The sequence below is a fragment of the Bufo bufo genome, chromosome 9, assembly GCF_905171765.1.
Source record: "Bufo bufo chromosome 9, aBufBuf1.1, whole genome shotgun sequence".
NCBI lineage: Eukaryota > Metazoa > Chordata > Amphibia > Anura > Bufonidae > Bufo > Bufo bufo.
The window spans coordinates 29,201,354-29,220,904 of NC_053397.1; the positions used below are offsets into that span (position 1 = coordinate 29,201,354).

Here is a 19,551-nt window from a genome sequence, read left to right on the forward strand (position 1 = left end):
ACTAGCTAGGGCAGTGCTAAAGCCCGCCCATCAGTGCCGGTGATGTCACCAGGCTTCCTGGCAGCCCCATGGAGAGCCCATTTTGTCACCGGAACTCCTGAAAATGCCTTTGGCCTGCACGATTTAGCACAGGGCAAAGGAACGCATCGGATCATGAACTGCTCCGATGCTCAAGTCAGGGGGGCTGCCTGGGTGAAAATGGAGGTATTTCCGGGTTCAGCTCTGAACGCGGACAACCCCTTTAATAAAAAACACACACTTAGAATGCTATAAAATAATAAAATAAATAATTCTCACTATACCTATATGACGTTGTTTACATTCCGATGTGCTAAGAGTCTCCCAAAGGTCTCTGTTCTCCTTGCTCCAAAGACATGTGACCACTGTAGCCAATCACTTGCCATAAAGGTGTGACATTGACACCACACTATACAGCCAGTGATTGGCTGTAGCAGTCACATGTCATTGTTGACCATTGCTGAAGGCCAGAGATGGATGGGGGAATCAGGAGCAGCAATTCTTTTTTCATATTATAGAAGTCTATGTCTTAATTTAAAAAAATTATGGCTGGATGACACCTTTAGTTAAAGGGGTTGAATACTTTTTGCTTACTATTAACCAATGTGTTTGTAACATGATTATATGACACTTACTAATATAGTCTCTGTTAAAATTTTGTGCCTTTTTCTATATTTCATAAGATATGCCCCCTCGTTTGCTAAGTCTTTTGTGCTGTGCACATAGAGGTCCTGTCCATAAAGGCTGCTGTTGGAGGGTCCTGTGACCAGACAACTAACCTCCATGTGATGTCTCCTCCACTAAGGAACACTTTACCTGCCACCTCCAGTTTTATTGAAGGGAGTTTAGTGCAGGTGCAGTGGGCTTGAATGGAGAAGGTGAGATGTGTCTGGTCACGACCCTCCATCAAGGACCATTTTATGGACTGGACTTCAACGTGGACAGCACAGAACAAGGAGGCATGGCTTATGAAATATAACAAATGGCCCCGAGTATGAACAAAGGCTACATTAGTAAGTGCCATATAGTCATCTTATCTACACATTGGTCACAAGTAGCCAGAAAGTGGTCAACCCCTTAAAATAATAGCCGTATAATATGCTGATTTATTAAACAGAATTCCCAATTAACAATATTCTGATATGCTTATGATTCTAGATAACTTATGCAATGGAAAATTCCACAAACATCTCCAAGATCTGTTTGCTCCACTTGTTGTCAGATATGTCGACCTCATGGAGTCCTCAATTGCACAATCAATTCACAGGGGCTTTGAGCGTGAATCGTGGGAGCCAGTAAAGTAAGGAACCCTTTGATACAATCGGAGTTTGTAGCAGATGGATGGAAGTTCTTACTCAAATGGGAATAATTGTTCTTGATTCTCGTCAGCGTCTGCTAACTGCATTCGTTGTTACATTTTCTATGTTAATGGAAAACAAAGCAGAGAGCCATTATGTTTCTCATGTTCTCTATATATTTTAATATAGTAATATCTAAGACTATGGTGTAAGTAATTTTCCGTTATTCTGATATATGTATCTCAATGGGACCTCATCCACATTTCATCTGCTTGATACAAATTCATTTACATAGCCCAATAGATGCTTAGAACTTAAAAGTCAGATTTCAGGTAAAAGTATGAAATTCATGAAATTTGATGTCTTCTAGGTAAAGTTTGGACCTGCTTCTCTTGACTGTTATGTGTATTGTTTTACATTTCATTCTATAAGCTGTTATGTTGCACATTGATGTTGTTAAAGTGTCTGTTTTTATGACATAAGGTACATTTACACTGTTGTCTCCTAGCCTCTATGGTTAAATATAATATTCTGAAATATCAATGCCTTACTGGTGTCTGCTTAAGGCACTTCTGCTCATATTTTTTTAAATCAAATATTAGTAACACATTCCCTTAAATTGAATGTCCACCATTAACACCATGTTATTTTATGTGTAACATTTTATGCTGATTTTTATTTATTTATTTATTTTTTACTAATTAGCTACCAGGGGTCCTAGTTAATAATACAGAGCTCAAATTTGCCTGCATAAGCAAATGATTATATTCTAAGTATCTGCAAGCACCAGTAGAGGGCGCTTAAGAGCATACTGAATAAAGATTCATGATTAAATTAAATGTAGACTCAGTTAGCTCCTAAGCTCCCTCTAGTGGCAGCTGAAGGCAGACATAATTTACATTAAAACATGTGCATGCAGGGCATTTGGAGTTGTGTATCAGGGTAATGTAGCTCTAATCCCAAAAGGATCCATTAAGAAATCAATCAGAGCAGAATTTTGGAAGCTGTTTAGGAAATATCAATATCAATAGCTGATAATCGCTTTAATACTAATAATATTATGTATTACCCTTAATGAACTACATTGGGAACCATATATTAATTAGGACATTCTAGTCACAACTGAAACGATCCTTTCAATAGGCAAATAGAGTGAAAAAATAAATAATTAAAGTTATTTTGCATAGAGATTTAGTGGACAATGTGAATAAGAAACAGAAAGTAAAGCCAAATTCTTACTGTGTTGTGTTTTAGACATCTTTAGACATATTTATTTCAGCATGTCTTAAACCATAAAACAATGAGGAGACATATGGGCGTTATTCATGAGCTTATGTAAATCTTAATGAGTGCACTTTTTTTTTTATTCAGACTGAAGCACCACATGAAAGAGTCCCCAAAAATAATTGATAACAAAGAAAAACGTCGGAGAGAATAAAAACCTATTTATCTAGTTGACATCCAAATTGAGTGCAAAACATCCCCCGATGTATTCATATAGTCCATGTTATATCAGTCATATTTGGGTTTCGCTCTCCTGCTTGCACTAGTTAAAATGTTTCCAAAAATCTCAAAAGGAATCTTACGGGAATTTTTTTTATATTCCTCCTTCTCATTCTTAGGGCTCATGCACACAAACATATTTTCTTTCTGTGTCCATTCCGTTTTTTTTGTGGACCGTATATTGAACTATTAATTTCAATGGGTCCGCAAAAAAACGGAAGGTACTCTGTGTGCATTCCGTTTCCGTACGTCCTTATTTCCGTTCTCCAAAAAAATAGAACATTTCCTATTATTGTCCGCATTACGGACAAGGATAGTACAGTTCTATTAGGGGCCAGCTGTTTTGTTCCGCAAAATACGGAATGCACATGGACGTCATCCGTATTTTTTATTTTTTCGGATGAGATTTTGCGGACCGAAAAATACATACGGTCGTGGGCATGAGGCCTAAATCTACTAGCAAAAATGTTTACATGTGGTTTTAGTGATGATCCATACCTTTTTTTGTTTTGTTTACATTACAGTATAATGATTGCTAGTTTCGGATTCTCTCTTTAATGCAGTTTGGCATGCGCCGCCACTTACAGTAACGGCGCATGTACAAGACTTCATAGTCTTGAGCTACTAGTGGCCACAGTGGGGGAAATACATGACATTGTCAATACGGGCGATTGGGAACTCATTATATTTAATGTAAACACAAAAAACTGCATGAATCTGTATCTGTCATGGCTAATAGCAGATATACAGAAGACGTACAGTCAGATGTACCTTGTGTCTATAGGACTAATGTTTTCAGTGTGATAAAATTCCACGAAGCACGGAATCTTAGCTATGACTATATAAGAGGGCATAATATTTAATGTATTTCTGTATTGTGAAATCTTTGCGACTCTCCAAATCTGCACGTTTACGTATCATACAGGTTTTAAGACATTCTTCTTCCACCTGTTTCCCATTTTACTGTGTTCCCATTTTAAGAGTAAAGCATTGTACTTATAGGTTTATATGTATGAAAGTTACAAAGGTAATATCAATAGCTGGCCAAACTTTCCCCATCATAAAGTGACTTCTTTTTTTTATTCTGTCCCCCCCCCCATTTGTACCAATTTAGAGAAGGAAAGCATGTCTGCTTTTTAGTAAAAGCAGCGCCACACCTGTCCTCAGGTGGTTTGGGGTACTGCAGACCAGCCGCATGCACTTTAAGGCCTCTTTCACACTACCGTTTTTTTTTTTCGTTTTGCGGGCCGTTCTTTGCGTTCCGTATACGGTCCACATACGGAACCATTCATTTCAATGGTTCCGCAAAAAAAACGGAATGTGTTCCATATGCATTCCATTTCCGTATTTCCGTTTTTCCGTTCCGTTGAAATATAGAACATGTCCTATATTCGGCCGCAAATCACGTTCCGTGGCTCCATTCAAGTCAATGGGTCCGCAAAAAAAACAGAACACATACGGAAATGCATCCGTATCCGTTCCGTTTTTTCTGAACCATCTATTGAAAATGTTATGCCCAGCCCAATTTTTTCTATGTAATTACTGTATATGCCATACGGAAAAACGGAACGGAAAAACGGAACGGAAAAACGGAAACACAACGGAAACAAAAAACGGAACAACGGATCCGTGAAAAACGGAATGCAAAACACTGAAATCGACATACTGTAGTGTGAAAGAGGCCTAATGGAGCTGAGCTGCAGTCCCAGACACAACCTGTATGTGTGTTTAGCCATATGGTGCCCCTTTATTCTCCCTAGAAAAAAAATAGAATATATCCTGGAAAATTTGACGCACGCAAGGTACAGTATTTGACCATAGCAGGCTATGGGTGCTGTATCACAGATCCGTACAACACGGATCCGTAATACAGTCATGTAGATGAACCCTTAGACACATTAAAACCACCATTGTAGACATGTGATTTTCTTTATTACAGTTGGTAATAAATTTGCAGCTTGTTTTTTGTGACGCTTTGAAAGTTTTACGCCAGTGTTTTTTTTGGCAGCTTTCTATTGTGACCGTATGTGTTATTTGTTGTATAATTGCCATTTTGAATTCCACGAATCAGATAAATCTTCCATCCTCATGCTTCTTTCTTAACCAGTCGCTTTGTATTGTTTGGACATTATTTTGTTCATTTTTTGTTTTTGTGATTTTGTTCTGAGTGTTTTTTGCTTCTGCTACATCTGCATTGTCATGTTATGGTATCTTTTTCTTTCTGTCTGTTTCTTCCACAGGAGTTTAACAAGTAATCTGCCCAATGTGAATCTTCCAAATGTGAATCTCCCCAAAGTACCTGTAGCCCTACCAGTTAACCTCCCACAAATGCCTAGCTTTTCTGCACCGTCATGGATGGCTGCAATATATGATTCTGAGTGTGTATTCACTTCACATTAGATCTCATTTATATGTGCAGGAATCTCAGCATGAATGTGGATTAATTATTTCTATTAGCTTTTTTTTTTTTTTTTTTTAAATGTTCCTCTTCATGTTCATGTTTGCATAGTATTATTATAAGGTAACAATTCCACATAAATATAATACATTTATTAAATAGCATGTACAAGGTATGTTTAATAAATATATATAATGTACTTACATATTCAACTGACAGCTAGAATTTTTTTAAAAAAAATTTACATACCTAATATGCATATTTTACACTCATCACATCCTCTCTAAAGTTAGGTGTGGTGTGCGACACGGCCAAATATTGAGGATTTGAATGCTACATCACACCATACCAAAGTAAACGTGGTCATATTGCTTCTAATATGTTGCCATGACTGCAAAGCTTAGGCGTGGACATCTGATGACTTGCATGTCTCGGTTGCAGAAACTTAAGGTTGCAATGTAACCGTATTCAATATCATTTTGCTGTAATGTAGCATTGTCAAGCCCAAGCTTAATACATACATACAATTTTTTTTAAAAAAAATTGCTTTACCTTTTCCCCAACATTAGTAAATACCTATTTTCTAAATTGTAAAATATAAAGAATTTTGTAATAAACTGTTGTTCGGAGCTGAAAACATAAGCAGTAAAAAAATAAATCATCTATTGTTCCCGTATTGTATTCAGAAATGATGGATGGTTCTTAAAGGGCATCTGTCAGCAGGATCAACCCTATCAAACCAGCTATAATGCCTGCTGATTTTGTGAATAAAGCCTTCCAGGGTTCTCATGCACATATTCATTAATAAGTCAAAACAACATAAAAATATATTTAAAAAAATTATATTGAGAAGTTATTTTTGCCTATGGCTAATTCATTTCATAATAATATGAATTAAGCATTATCTCGGCTAGAGATGAGCGAATTTCATGTTATGAAATTCTTTCACTCTTCGTTTGGTGGTAAAAGCAGACGGATCCGTTTTGCAGTCCATAGACTTCTATTATGACAGAATGAACAACACTATAGAATTGCGTTATGGTCCGTGGTAACGGAATCCATAGCACAATTTTGTTTTTACCACCAAACGAGGCGTGAAAGAATTTCAAAATATGAAATTCGTTCATCTCTAATCTCGGCCACTCTGTCGCCATAATATGTTCTACTATCGATTTTCTACTAAAGAAATAAATGTCCCGTTCATGCTATGATTCTTTTATTAATTAGAGAAAGGTAGAATAGGCAGCGATAACTGAAGCTTTTTTTACCCTCTGTGCATGATCTGTAACACTTTTTGGAAAAGATATGAATCAGTAACTGAGCATATGATGGCTTTATTCAATCAATGAAATCCAAATTAGTTGTGGGAAACATTTCAATTGTGACATTATCAAAACATAAAAGAAGGGAGGAAAAAAATAAATAAAATGAGAAGACATTTGAAATAACTCTGAAGGCAGATGGGTGTCAAAATGTTGTAGAAATAGACACCAATTATTACATTTGTGTGTACTCTACTATTTAAAACATAAACCTATAATGTTCCAAATCTCAATTTAGAATTCAAAAATATACGTTGGGAAGCAAACTGCTCGCAACATGTGAATGTCGCTCTGCATACACCTACAGAGCATAATATTTATCATCATTAGAGCCATGGTACCTGGTTGAATATCTTTTCATGAGCCTGTTTTTTCCTGAATTATCTTCACTATAAAAGTTCTGTTCTCTCCATTTATCAGATACTTCTCTGATTACAATATACAATGCATTCCTAAACCATAACTTTTGTTAAAACAGGACCTCAAGAAATTTGGCATGTTGGGAATATGATTTTTATATATTTTTTATTTTCACCCTGCAATAGCTACGTGTGCATTAGCTATGTATTGCTCTGCGGCATTAACTCAATGCAGCTGGCATCTGTCCTACTAGAAACGCCTACTTTAGACTGTTTCTATAGAGGATGTCAGTACAAGTGGTACTGCATGGTGTGTATAACATCTGATAAGTTGCTCTGTTAACTGTAGTGGTATGCGAGGAGAGTATTCAATCCGGAAAAAAAAAAATTAAGAAAAACAATAGCTAGGTACAAATGAATCCAATGTCCCCCCAAAAAAATCAAAAATATCTCATCTCCTTCTCATTAGCCCTTGAGATTTTTAGACTCTTTGACCTTGGATGTTGGGTATCTTCACAACTATGATTGTCCTCGCTCACCACCAGTTAGCATGACCCTAAAACTAGTCTGAATCCTTTAAACAGTCTTCTTACAAAAGTGCATGGATCCCTGATTGTTGACGACTATGGTATGGTTGTCAACAATCAAGGCTTGTATTACCCCAGTTTGTATCCTTAATTTCAATAACTACATAAATTCATGTGATTATTAATTAAGGACGAGATATGCCATACAAACTATCCAGTTTTGTCTAAATTTATTTGTTGTGTTCTGCCCCTGAAGAAAGTTAGCTTAGGAATATAAAATTTAGCCCTGATGCTGGAGACCAAGGATATTTTAATTATGGAGCTGGTGCTAACTTTGAGACAATTAAAATGTTCTCCACATCAGGCCACGTGTTGGTTATCAGACTAAAAAATAAATTTGTGTCGCCCCACCAGTAATGGATCAGCCACCTCAGAAGATTTATTCTGGAAACTTGATGCCCTACAAACCTTTATCAGAGATCTCCACTGGCCTGAAGAAGAGTTTGGGAAGCACCTTGAGCAGCGCCTTAAGCTCATGGCGAGTGATATGATTGAGTCATGTGTGAAAAGGTAAAAAAGATTAACATTAACTTTTTTTTGTCTAAATTAATGATTGAACTAATGTATCTAGAATGTATCTACAATGCCACCATAGTTTTATTGTGATGGCCCACAAAATGCCACTGTCTTTAAGAAAGTTTTCAAAAAGCATTTTGGAAATAGAAAATCGCATTGAAGAGAATCCTGTAGGCTCATACAAGATCTTCTTCTTCATTCCACCAACCAGTTTTTGTATATTGAATAGCAATAGATGACTTCTGACATTTTCCTAAGTGTAGAAAGTTTTTTTATGCTTTTGTAGTAAAAGTACAGTAGTAACATGCCTCAGGACAATTAAAGCCCCTTTTCAATGGCCAACTCAGCAGTTAGTTGTCAGGAACGAGTGGTTCGTTCCTGATACCACCACGCAACAATGATTTTGCTACTGAGAGAAAAACATGTGATCTATACTAAAATGAGAACGCTGATTCCAAATATGAACTCAGAATTTGCCTGACACGTCTAGATTTTAACGCCTTAAGGACCCTGGGATTTTCCAATTTTGCAAACACTTTTTTTACTTTTTTATTTTACCTTTTTAAGTCATCTTGGGTGACAATAACTGGCAATCATTAGATTGCCTATTGTGTTCATTGATGTCTATATAGACACCATTTAGCACTTCATTTGCACTATATCAATACAATGATGCCACCTAGTGGCCTGTATTGGTATAGTCATCTAATAGGCACCGAAGCCTGCTTGAGGCTTCAGCCTATTAGATCAATGTAACAGGTTCCCCGATCTCAGCCGGGGAACGCTGTTACCGGAGCAGAAGTGCGCGACTTCCGCTTACGAACTGCGCATATGCCATGGTCACATTTGACCACGGCATCTGAAAGGGAAAATGTATGCGATCAGCCTTATGGCTGATTGCATACATGTACCGCGGGTCTCTGCTATTTAAAATAGCAGAAACCCGGTGGTTATAGCGCCTGCTTCACGTGCGAGTAGGCGCCATATTTGGAGACCGGACTTCCGCTGTACATGTACGGCGGAGTTCCTTAAAGGGTTAAGTTATACATGCAAAGCCTATTCAGTTATAATATTAATGCATTTTATTGGAGATATTCCAATGGACATGTCCAGACCTGTTCGGACGCACTCAGACTGATGTCAGCAGTAAGTATATAAGGCAAGCTGGACAGATTTTGATAAAGGTATCTGTTATAGTGCTATCATTTATGAAACTTATCCACCTCACATACGCCCATAGGATATAAACGTCCTATAGGTGGATGTTTATCTCTGAATGGACGTTCTGGAACATCCATTCAGAGATGGCAGCTGCACGCTAATCGTTCAGCTGCTGAGCGGGGAGCCCACTGTCAGTGACAGCAGGCCACCCCAGAGAGAAGGCAGGGACAGTTCCCAGGTGTCCCTGCCTTCTAAATCGCTGCAGTGAGCGCTGTATATACAGATCAGGAAGCGCTATGAGTTTCCTGTCCCGCCCCGGTGGTCTTCTACAGACCTCGATCAGCCCTGCACTGAGGCTGTACAGCACTGTATTCTGCTGTACAGCCTCTCTGGGGGCTGTATTTCCCCTGCAACTGGGGATGTCAGGCCCAGTTACAGGAGAAATCAATGGTGAAAAAAAGCCAAGGTAAATGTCCCCCAGAGGTCTTGTATGACCTTATGGGGGACGCAAAGTGTAAAAAAAAGAAAAAAAGAAAAAATTAAAACAATAAAGTGTTTAAAAAAATAAAGGTTTCACATGTAAAAAAAAAAATTCCCCAATTAAGTAATTTAAAAAAATGTTAAAAATAGAAGAAAAAATAAAAAATAGACATATTTGTTATTGCCGCATCCGTAATGACTGGCTCTATAATTATATCACATATCCAATAAACACCATAATTTAAAAAAAATAAAAACTGTGTAAAAAAAAAACATTTTTGTCACCTTACATCACAAAAGTGCAACTCCAAGTGATCAAAAAGGCGTATGTCCCACAGAATGGTACCAATAAAACCATCACCTCATCCGGAAAAAAATTAGCCCCTACATAAGAAGATCCCTCAAAAAATAAAAAATAAATAGCCCTCAGAACATGGAGACATTAAAACCTAATTTTTTTGTTTCAAAAATGCTATTATTGTGTTAAAATAAAATAAAATAAAAAGTATATATATTAGGTATCGCCGCATCCGTAACAACCAGCTCTATAAAAATATCACATGACCTAACCCCTCAAGTGAACACCGTAATTTTTTAAAATAAAAACAGTGCCAAAAAAGCCATTTTTTGTCACCTTGCATCACAAAAATTGCAACACCAAGCGATCAAAAATGCGTATGCCCCCCAAAATAGTAACAATGAAACAGTCACCTCATCCCGCAAAAAATGAGTCCTTACCTAAGACAATCAGTCAAAAAATTAAAAAAAAACTATGACTCTCAGACAAAGGAGACACAAAAATATTTTTTTTTCTTCCAAACTGCTATTATTGTGTTAAAGTGAAATAAATAAAAAAGTAGACATATTAGGTATCGCCGCATCCGTAAAAACCAGCTCTTTAAAAATATCACATGACCTAACCGCTCAGGTGAACACCATAAATTTTTTTTTTAAATTGGCACCTAACCTAACATCACATATCACAAGTGCAACACCAAGCGATCAAAAAGTTATATGCCCCCCAAAATAGTAGCAATCAAACCATCACCTCAACCTGCAAAAAATGAGAGCCTAATTAAGACAATCGGTCACAAAATAAAAAAGCTATGGCTCTCAGACTATGTAGACACCAAAACATAATTTTTTTGGTTTCAAAAATACTATTATTGTGTAAAACTTAAATAAATAAGAAAAAGTATACATATTAGGTATTGCCACATCCGTAACGATCTTCTCTATAAATGTCACATGACTTTACCCCTCAGGTGAACGCTGTAAAAATAAATAAATAAAAACTGTGCTAAAACAACCAATTTTTCGGTCCCTTGCCCCATAAAGAGAAATAATGAATGACCAAAAATGTACATGGTACCAATAAAAACTTCAACTTTTCCTACAAAAAACGAGCCCCTGCAGCAGACAACCAGCAGAAAAATAAAAAAAATATGGCGTTCAGAAAATGGAGACACAAAATGTATATTTTTTTCAAAAATGCTTTATTATGTAAAACTGACACAAACACAGAAAGTAGTCATATTTGATATCATTGCGTCCGTAACTACTTGGTCTACAAAAATAGCACACGATCTACCCTGTCAGATGAATGTTGTAAAAAATAATAAAATAAAAACAGTGCCAAAACAGCCATTTTTTGGTTACCTTGCCTCACAATTTTTTATAGATATATTAAATATAGAGCTACATCAGTTTACGACCACATGTGGGGTGTTTCTGTAAGGGTACTTCCACACTGGCATTTTTATTTTCCAGCATAGAGTTCCGTCCTAGGGGCTCTATACCGGAAAAGAACTGATCAGTTTTATCCCCATGCATTCTGAATGGAGAGCAATCCGTTCAGGGCAATCCATTCAGGATGTCTTCAGTACAGTCTTTTTGACGTTTTAGGATGGAGAAAATACCGCAGCATCCAGCCCAAAAAACTTAAGACTTGCTGGAATGCCGGATCCGGCATTAATTTACATTGAAATGCATTAGTGCCGGATCCGGCAATAAAAATACCGCAATGCCGGATATGTCCGTCAGATCTGCGCATGCACAGACCTTTAAAAATGTGAAAAAAAAATAGAAATGGATCTTTTTTTTTTTTCACGGATCCGTTCTTGAATGCATTTTTGAGACGGATCTGCCTAAAAATGCTGCCCGTTTGCATGCAGATTGCCGATCTGGCAGGCAGTTCCGGCGACGGAACTGTTTGCCAGATCACTCTGCCGCAAGTGTGAAAGTACCCTAAACCGCAGAATCAGGGTAATAAATATTGAGTATTGTTTGGCTGTTAACCCTCGATGTGTTTAAAAAAAAAAAATGATTAAAATGGAAAATCTGCCAAAAAAGTGAAATTTAGAAATGTCATCTTCATTTTCCTTTAATTACCTAAAGGGTAAACAAAGTTTGTAAAATCAGTTTTGGGTAACTTGAGGGGTGTAGTTTCTACAATGGAGTCATTTATGGTGGGTTTCCACTATGTAAGCCCCACAAAGTGACTTCAGACCTGAATTGGTCCTTAAAAAGTGGGTTTTGGAAATTTTCTTAAAAATTGTAAGAATTCTAAGCCTTCTAACGTCCTAAAAAAAATAAAAAGACATTTCCAAAATGATTCCAACATAAAGTAGACATATGGGGAATGTTAAGTAGTAAATATTTTATGAGGTATCACTTTCTGTTTTAAAAGCAGAGAGATTGAAATTTAGAAAATTGCTAATTTTTCAAAATTTTGGGTAAATTTTGGATTATTTTATAAATAAAGGTGAAATATATCGACTCAATGGACCACTGTCTTAAAGTACAATGTGTCACGAGAAAACTATCTCAGAATGGCTTGGATAAGTAAAAGCGTTTCAAAGTTATTACCACATAACGTGACACATGTCAGATTTGCAAAATGAGGCCTGGTCAGGAAGGGTGAAATGGCCCGGATGGGAAATGGTTAAGATGGATAAACTCAAATGTGTTTACGATCCAGACAATTTCTGCTACATATGTGGCAAATACACTACTTATGATCAGCGCAAGAATCTGACAAAGCGAGTGCGTCTTGCAGCTCGGGATGCATTTGTGCTAGTAGTGCAGAACTTCCTTGGGAACAGACGAGCTGCAAACTATGCTGAATTAGTAGACAACATGCTTACAGCACATGAACAACTTGGCTGCCGAATGTCATTGAAAGTGCATTTCTTACATTCCCATCTTGACTTTTTCCCACCCAATTTGGGACACGTAAGTGACGAACATGGAGAGCAGTTCCATAAAGATATTTCTACAATGGAGAACAGGTATCAAGGCCGCTGGAATCCCAACATGATGGGGGGACTACTGCTGGTTTTTCGAACGGGAAAATATGACCTTTCACAAAAGCAGATGCCTGAAGCACTTTTAACAGTGCTGGGCCTTGCTCAAGTAAGACTTTTAAACTGAAAAACGAGACTTTTTGAAATGTTGTTATTCCATTACATTTTTTCATACACTGCGTGTAGATCAGGTAATTGTTGGAGTAAAAATCGTTCTGTTCAAAATTATTCAATGCTTAATTCAAGTGCTTAATTCTTTTAGGCATACTTATGCATAGCAACATTTCGTGACGTGTTACAACAATTCTGACTTCGGATTTGTAATCCGCACGCTCGATTTAGTATAGGACAAATGTTTTTTGCCCAGTAGCAGATGAAACGTTTTTTTTTTGTTGCGTGGTGTAATTACCTGCTTGTCAGAGGAGGTGAGAGCTGCATTTACTTGCAGCAATCATCTCCTTTGTATAGGAACAAGCAATCATTACTATTATCCCGATACAGATTCATTGTTTCTGGGCAGCAGATAGCTGTTTGCACAGGACAATCTGCTGCCCAGAAACAATTACTTTGATGTTCATATCAACACTCAATGAACCAGGATTTGCTTGTCCATTGGGTGATTTGGTGGCACCTTTGCAGGGGCTAATTATTGGGAACAAACGTTTCTTCCCAATAATCGCCCCGATATTTGGACCGCGTACGAGAGTATTTATTTACATTATTACACAAAAGAAAATGATGGCATTTACATATGTATGTCTAAGCAGATTATTATCTTTTTGTAGTTTATCATTTGGTCACTTAAATTTGCACAAGGCGATTGTTACAACAGACCGCTGTAGTGTCACTGTTACCAATTTGTATGAGCTATAGTCCAGTCAATGAGAGGAATGCAATACTTATGTACAGTACAGGCTTTACAGCCCCTCGACTTGGCATTGAGATGAGTGGCGAAAACTCGTTGGAAAATGTACTTAAAAGGCTTGTCTAGAATTTAAACAAAAATGACAGCAGGGATTTTACTGAAATAATAAAAAAATAAAATAACCATCTACCAACTTTTGTAGCCTCTGGAAGTCTTTCTTTACTTTGCTGTAGTGATGGTGTGCTGTCCATCTACGTGAAAACTGCAGTCAATCACTAGCTTCAGCTATATGCACACCATCACTTCAGCAAGGTCGACACAGAATGGAGGAGGCCACCAGACCAGTGACACTGGACTGGAGAAGGATTTAATGGGTGTGTGTTGGCTAGTTTTTCATTTTAGCATATATCCAGCTGTGTGGCAATATTTGTTGTAAATTCTGGCCGAAAGTCCACCACATTCATCTCAATGCCAGGGTGAGGGGCTGTAAAGCATGTTCTGGAATTTGACTGGTAAGGATTGGATTTTAATTTAAGAATAATACCTGCTGTAGGACAATCTATTTAAAGGAGTTGTCCAAGATTTTACCGTTGATGACCTATCCTCAGGATAGGCCATCAGTATTTAATTGGTTGGGGTCCGATACCCTGCATCACTGCCAGTCATCTGTTTCAGGGTAGCAACTTGGTGCCGGAACTACTCAGCTCTATCCATCGTGTTGTTGAAGGAGCTGGTTACAGTGGATGGAGCTGTGTTGTTCTGAGGCTGATTTCTGGTGCCGCAGCTACCCTGTGACAGCAGATTGGCTGGGATGTGGGGTGTCAGACCCCTACAGATCAGATATTGATGGCCTATCCTGAGTAGTAAAATCCTGGACAATGCCATTTCACAGTACTAATTTTTCTTAGTAATGCAATTCTTGATTTCTTGTCACCTCTAAATGGGTTATACCATGAATGATGTAAGAAATGGAATTCAGACATCATATAGTACATGACAACAAAGCTAGAACCAACTCTGTACCTTACATGGAACCAGAGATCTCCCCATTCATTGCACCAGTTTATTCTAGATTTACTTCAGGCTTGCAGCTCAGGGGATGTTTCCTTTCTGCAGCAGTTCTCTCCCTATAGCAGCTCAGGGGATGTTTCCTTTCTGCAGCAGTTCTCTCCCTATAGCAGCTCAGGGGATGTTTCCTTTCTGCAACAGTTCTCTCCCTATAGCAGCTCAGGGGATGTTTCCTTTCTGCTGCAGCTCTATCCCTATCACAGCTCGGGGGTGGTGGGGTCGGGTGTCCTTTCTCCTATAGCTCTATACCTGTAACTGCCACAGCTTCTAAGAGAAGATATGGCTGGTAAATTTTAAAGCTTTTAACTGAGTGCGTGCGACCACCTCAGTGAGGTGGACTGAGAAATAAGGAGAAGACCAAACAGCAGGTGGTGCTATGCAGATACATTTTATTGAATAGCTCAGCCTGCGCCTACACTACATGTTTACAAAAATATTCAGATCCAGGTGCTGGTTTGAAAAATGTCGAATATTTTTCGTGAGACAACCCCTTTAAGACAGAAGACTTCCCAACTGCTGCCATTTCGCACTCTGAGTTATGAAATCATTAGAAAGATCAGCAGTAAATACCGTGTCTAATGAACATTGTGCTGATACGACGTCAGAACCTCCTGAAAAGGCCAGCAGTAAACTGCTTATTTCACGCTGCTGATCCTGTTTATTTGACCTCTTAGGATAAGTGGATAGTTATTTTGTTATCTGCCCCCTACAGCATTGTATGTTTTATTTACAGATAACATTAAGTAATTAGTGTCCCCATATTTCCAATGGCCCAAAGCAGAAATATTTAATCCATCATTTACCACTAAGTGGCTGCTAAAGTGAATGGTCCCTTTAATAACTAGAAGGCATTTTGCCATGCAGATCAGACAGAAATAGCGGAATTGGATCTTTGCATATTTTTTACTACATACATTTACGCCATTTTTTTAGACACCAATAAAGCTTCCTTTATTTACCGACATGGTTACAATTATTTATTTGGACAGAGCAGAGGGCTAGTCGTGTAATCATAGCTCTTCATAAAATGCAATTATCGAATGCATTCTTAAATATGTAAAAGTATGCAGACACTACAGGCTTTTTTTTTCCCGCTGTCGCAAATTTCCATTTGTTTCTGGAGGCATATTATGAATCTGATTTGTTAAGAATATCTTAAGACATACATGATTATTATTGGCATCTGGGAAGAAGACGGCAATCTACCCGCTTGGAACCTAATTGAATTTAATCATGTTGGGCAGTTATCCGGCAGAGAAGACTTAAGCTGTAATTGTTATTTTTGTGGGGGAAATGAATTAAAAAGATTTAGAAAAAAAAAAAAAAAACTGTAAATCTGCAAAATAGCAAAACGATAACAAAGCAGCAATTTAAAATGTTTTTAGCTTTTTTTATTTTATTTTTTTATTCATGCTTGGGGTCTGCCGTATTAATTATATAGGGCACTTTTAGAAGACATGCCAATATTGCTGTCACTTTGGCTGCGTATTTCCTTTGTATTTCTTATTCCCACTGTAAAAAAAAAAAAAAATAGTAGGAAAACTGTACCAAAACTGCAATGTATGAACAGAGCCTATTAGAAGTAATTAATGGGACTGGCCTTAGGTTGGTTGATGGTCCTGTGCGGTATTTTAAAGGGGTTATCCCATGAATAATGTAAAAAATGAAAATCATGCATAATGTCATACATGACAACTAGTGATGAGTGAATCGAAGTGCACAAAGTGGACTTCTATCCGAATTTTAGAGTGGCATGAGTGTACCTGATATAAAGCGATTCATTACAAATTAATTCGTAATGAATCAAATTTCTTGGGGAAATCGAATTTTTCAAAACTTCACCCTTCTGTAAATACAGTCATACAGTGTCCACAGAAGACTGAAAAAAAAATGGGGGGTTTAGCTGCATCCTTTTCACTTGCCTCCCCTAGGTGAGCGAACAGGGGTGCAAGCTCTGGCTAGCCAGACCATGAGGGTCACTTGCACCACCTTCAGGAGTGAGGACACCCCTGAGGATGGTCATTACTATTGGGATAAATGCATGGACTATAGTTGTGCTCTACGTGAGAGATAGCTTGCAATATTATAACTTTCCTGAATGACCCCTGAGCACTGCTCAAAGGGGAAGTTCTGCATCTTAGACCCCCGTGATCCTCCCCCATTTAGCAAGACAAAGAGATCATAGAGTTCCATCATCTGGCCTCTCTCTGTTGATGACCATAGCCAATAGGATTTCTACACCATGTGCAAAGATTTAGAATTTTTACCTGCAGGCTACATGGGATATAATGGTGTACAATTTCAAATCATTGTCTGCTCTGGTGGTTTAAAGGGGATTCCCAATCCCAACCCCATGTTTTTATTTTTTTATATTTTTTTTTACATGTAGATGGCAATAGTACAAAATAAGAAAAAATGTAATACTCACCTTACCGCTCTCCTGAAGCTCCCATGCCAATGTTTTCTGGCTGGAAATGTTGGCATATGACTACTGTATTTAATGCAGCTCTGACCTCAATGGTGTTGACACATCACCGCTGCAACCAGTGATTGACGGCAGAGGTCACATGTCGATGTGCTCTATCATTGATGGAGCTTAGGTAAACAAAGACTAGTGGGAGATCAGGAAGCATCAGCATAGGAGTGGCAGGAGATTGGTAAGGTGAGTATTAATTATTTGCTATTTTATACTTTTTGCTGCTTGTAAAAGATTGGGGTGGGAAAACCCTGTTAAAGGGTTTGTAGCAAGAGCAAAGCGTAGAAATAAAGTGCTGTGCTCAGCTATTTACGGCAGTCTAATACAGAATGAATGGAGCAACTGTGTCCAAGCTTGACCATTGATTCATTCATTCAGAGAAATCGGGACCCCTGTTCTTGGGATTGAACCCCATCAATCAGATTTTCATCCCCTATCATCTGGATAGGGGATATATGTTGATCTTGATACAAACCCTTTAAATGGGTCGTCAAGTGAAGGCCTATCATCAGGATAGGTCATCAATATCTGATGCCTGCACTCCCTCCCATTCAGGTTTTTTATTCTAACTCTGACACCGGAACTACACTGCTCCATCCATTGTAGTGGATGGAGCTGGTTACTGCAATGCTATTCCCATTGAAGTGAATAGGTTCATGGCTATTCTGCACCCATGTGTGCATCCATTTTCTGGTCATTTGTCCATTTTTAATGACCGTTTTGCAGCCATATTGCATCCATTTTTCACTTTCATGCCTGTTAAAAACAGCTATGAAAAATGGATGCATTTCTTATTTTTTAGCATCCCAACCTCTGCAATGCCCTCAGTACACCCCAACAACGCCTCCAGTATCTATAATGGCCCCACTGTAGTAACATAGTACATAAGGCCGAAAAAAGACATTTGTCCATCCAGTTCGGCCTGTTATCCTGCAAGTTGATCCAGAGGAAGGCAAAAAAAAACAACAACTGTGAGGTAGAAGCCAATTTTCCCCACTCTAGGGGAATAAAAAAATCCTTCCCGACTCCAATCAGCACTATAGTGGGACCATTATAGATACTGGGAGCACTACAGTGGGGGGATTATAGTACTCTCAGTATCTACAATGACTCCACTATAGTGCTCCCAGTATCTATGATGGCCACGCTGTAGTGCTCCCAGTGTCTATAATGGCCACACTATAGTTCTCCCAGTATCTATAATGGCCCAGCTGTAGTGCTCCCAGTGTCTATAATGGTCCCACTATAGTGCTCACAGTGTCTATAATGCCCCCACTATAGTGTTCACAGTGTCTATAATGGCCCTGCTGTAGTGCTCCCAGTATCTATAATGGTCCCACTATAGTGCTCCCAGTGTCTATAATGGCCCCACTATAGTGCTCCTAGTGTCTATAATCCCCCCACTATAGTGCTCCCAGTATCTATAATGGTCCCACTACAGTGCTCCCAGTATCTATAATGGCCCCACTATAGTGTTCACAGTATCTATAATGGCCCCACTATAGTGCTCCCAGTATCTATAATGGCCTCACGATAGTGCTCCCAGTATCTCTAATGGTCCCACTATAGTGCTCCCAGTATCTATAATGGCCCCACTATAGTGTTCACAGTATCTATAATGGCCCCACTATAGTGCTCCCAGTGTCTATAATGGCCCCACTATAGTGCTCACAGTATCTATAATCCCCCCACTATAGTGCTCCCAGTATCTATAATGGCCCCACTATAGTGCTCACAGTATCTATAATCCCCCCACTATAGTGTTCACAGTATCTATAATGGCCCCACTATAGTGCTCCTAGTATCTATAATGGCCTCACGATAGTGCTCCCAGTATCTATATTGGTCCCACTGTAGTACTCCCAGTGTCTGTAATACCCGTATAGTAGCCTCAGTATACATGGTGCTATCCTGTACATAACCCCCCCAATAGAGTTTCCCTAGTTCGAAAATCCCCCTCAATCGTGACAACCCCCACCCCCAGTATGTAAAACAGAAGCCATAGTAGTAATGTGAAGAAAGCCTAAGAATCACTGGATTTATTATTCATTTCTGATTGTTTGACATTTTTTGCTTTACTTTAATTTAAGAAACTTACATTTTCGCACCCTGTATATTTCCTCTCCTTGTCTTCTCAGAAAACCCAAAATAATGAATGATTTGTGACCGAATGGGAAATTTACACCTCTGGACAC

The 19,551-nt window shown here is 38.3% G+C and overlaps 1 protein-coding gene across 7 annotated transcripts in view; it reads left to right on the forward strand.

Moving 5' to 3' along the window:
* Positions 1–19,551, forward strand: part of CADPS (calcium dependent secretion activator) — a 434,676-nt gene that overhangs the window by 335,164 nt on the left and 79,961 nt on the right. For 5 of the 7 annotated variants that reach the window (XM_040407754.1, XM_040407753.1, XM_040407756.1 and 2 more), the window contains 2 exons: positions 1,177–1,318; positions 7,840–7,995. In XM_040407754.1, the coding sequence (XP_040263688.1) occupies positions 1,177–1,318; positions 7,840–7,995 (298 nt within the window). Of the gene's footprint in view, positions 1–1,176; positions 1,319–5,059; positions 5,198–7,839; positions 7,996–19,551 lie in introns of all 7 variants that reach the window. The other 2 variants (XM_040407750.1, XM_040407751.1) reach the window with 2 other exon arrangements.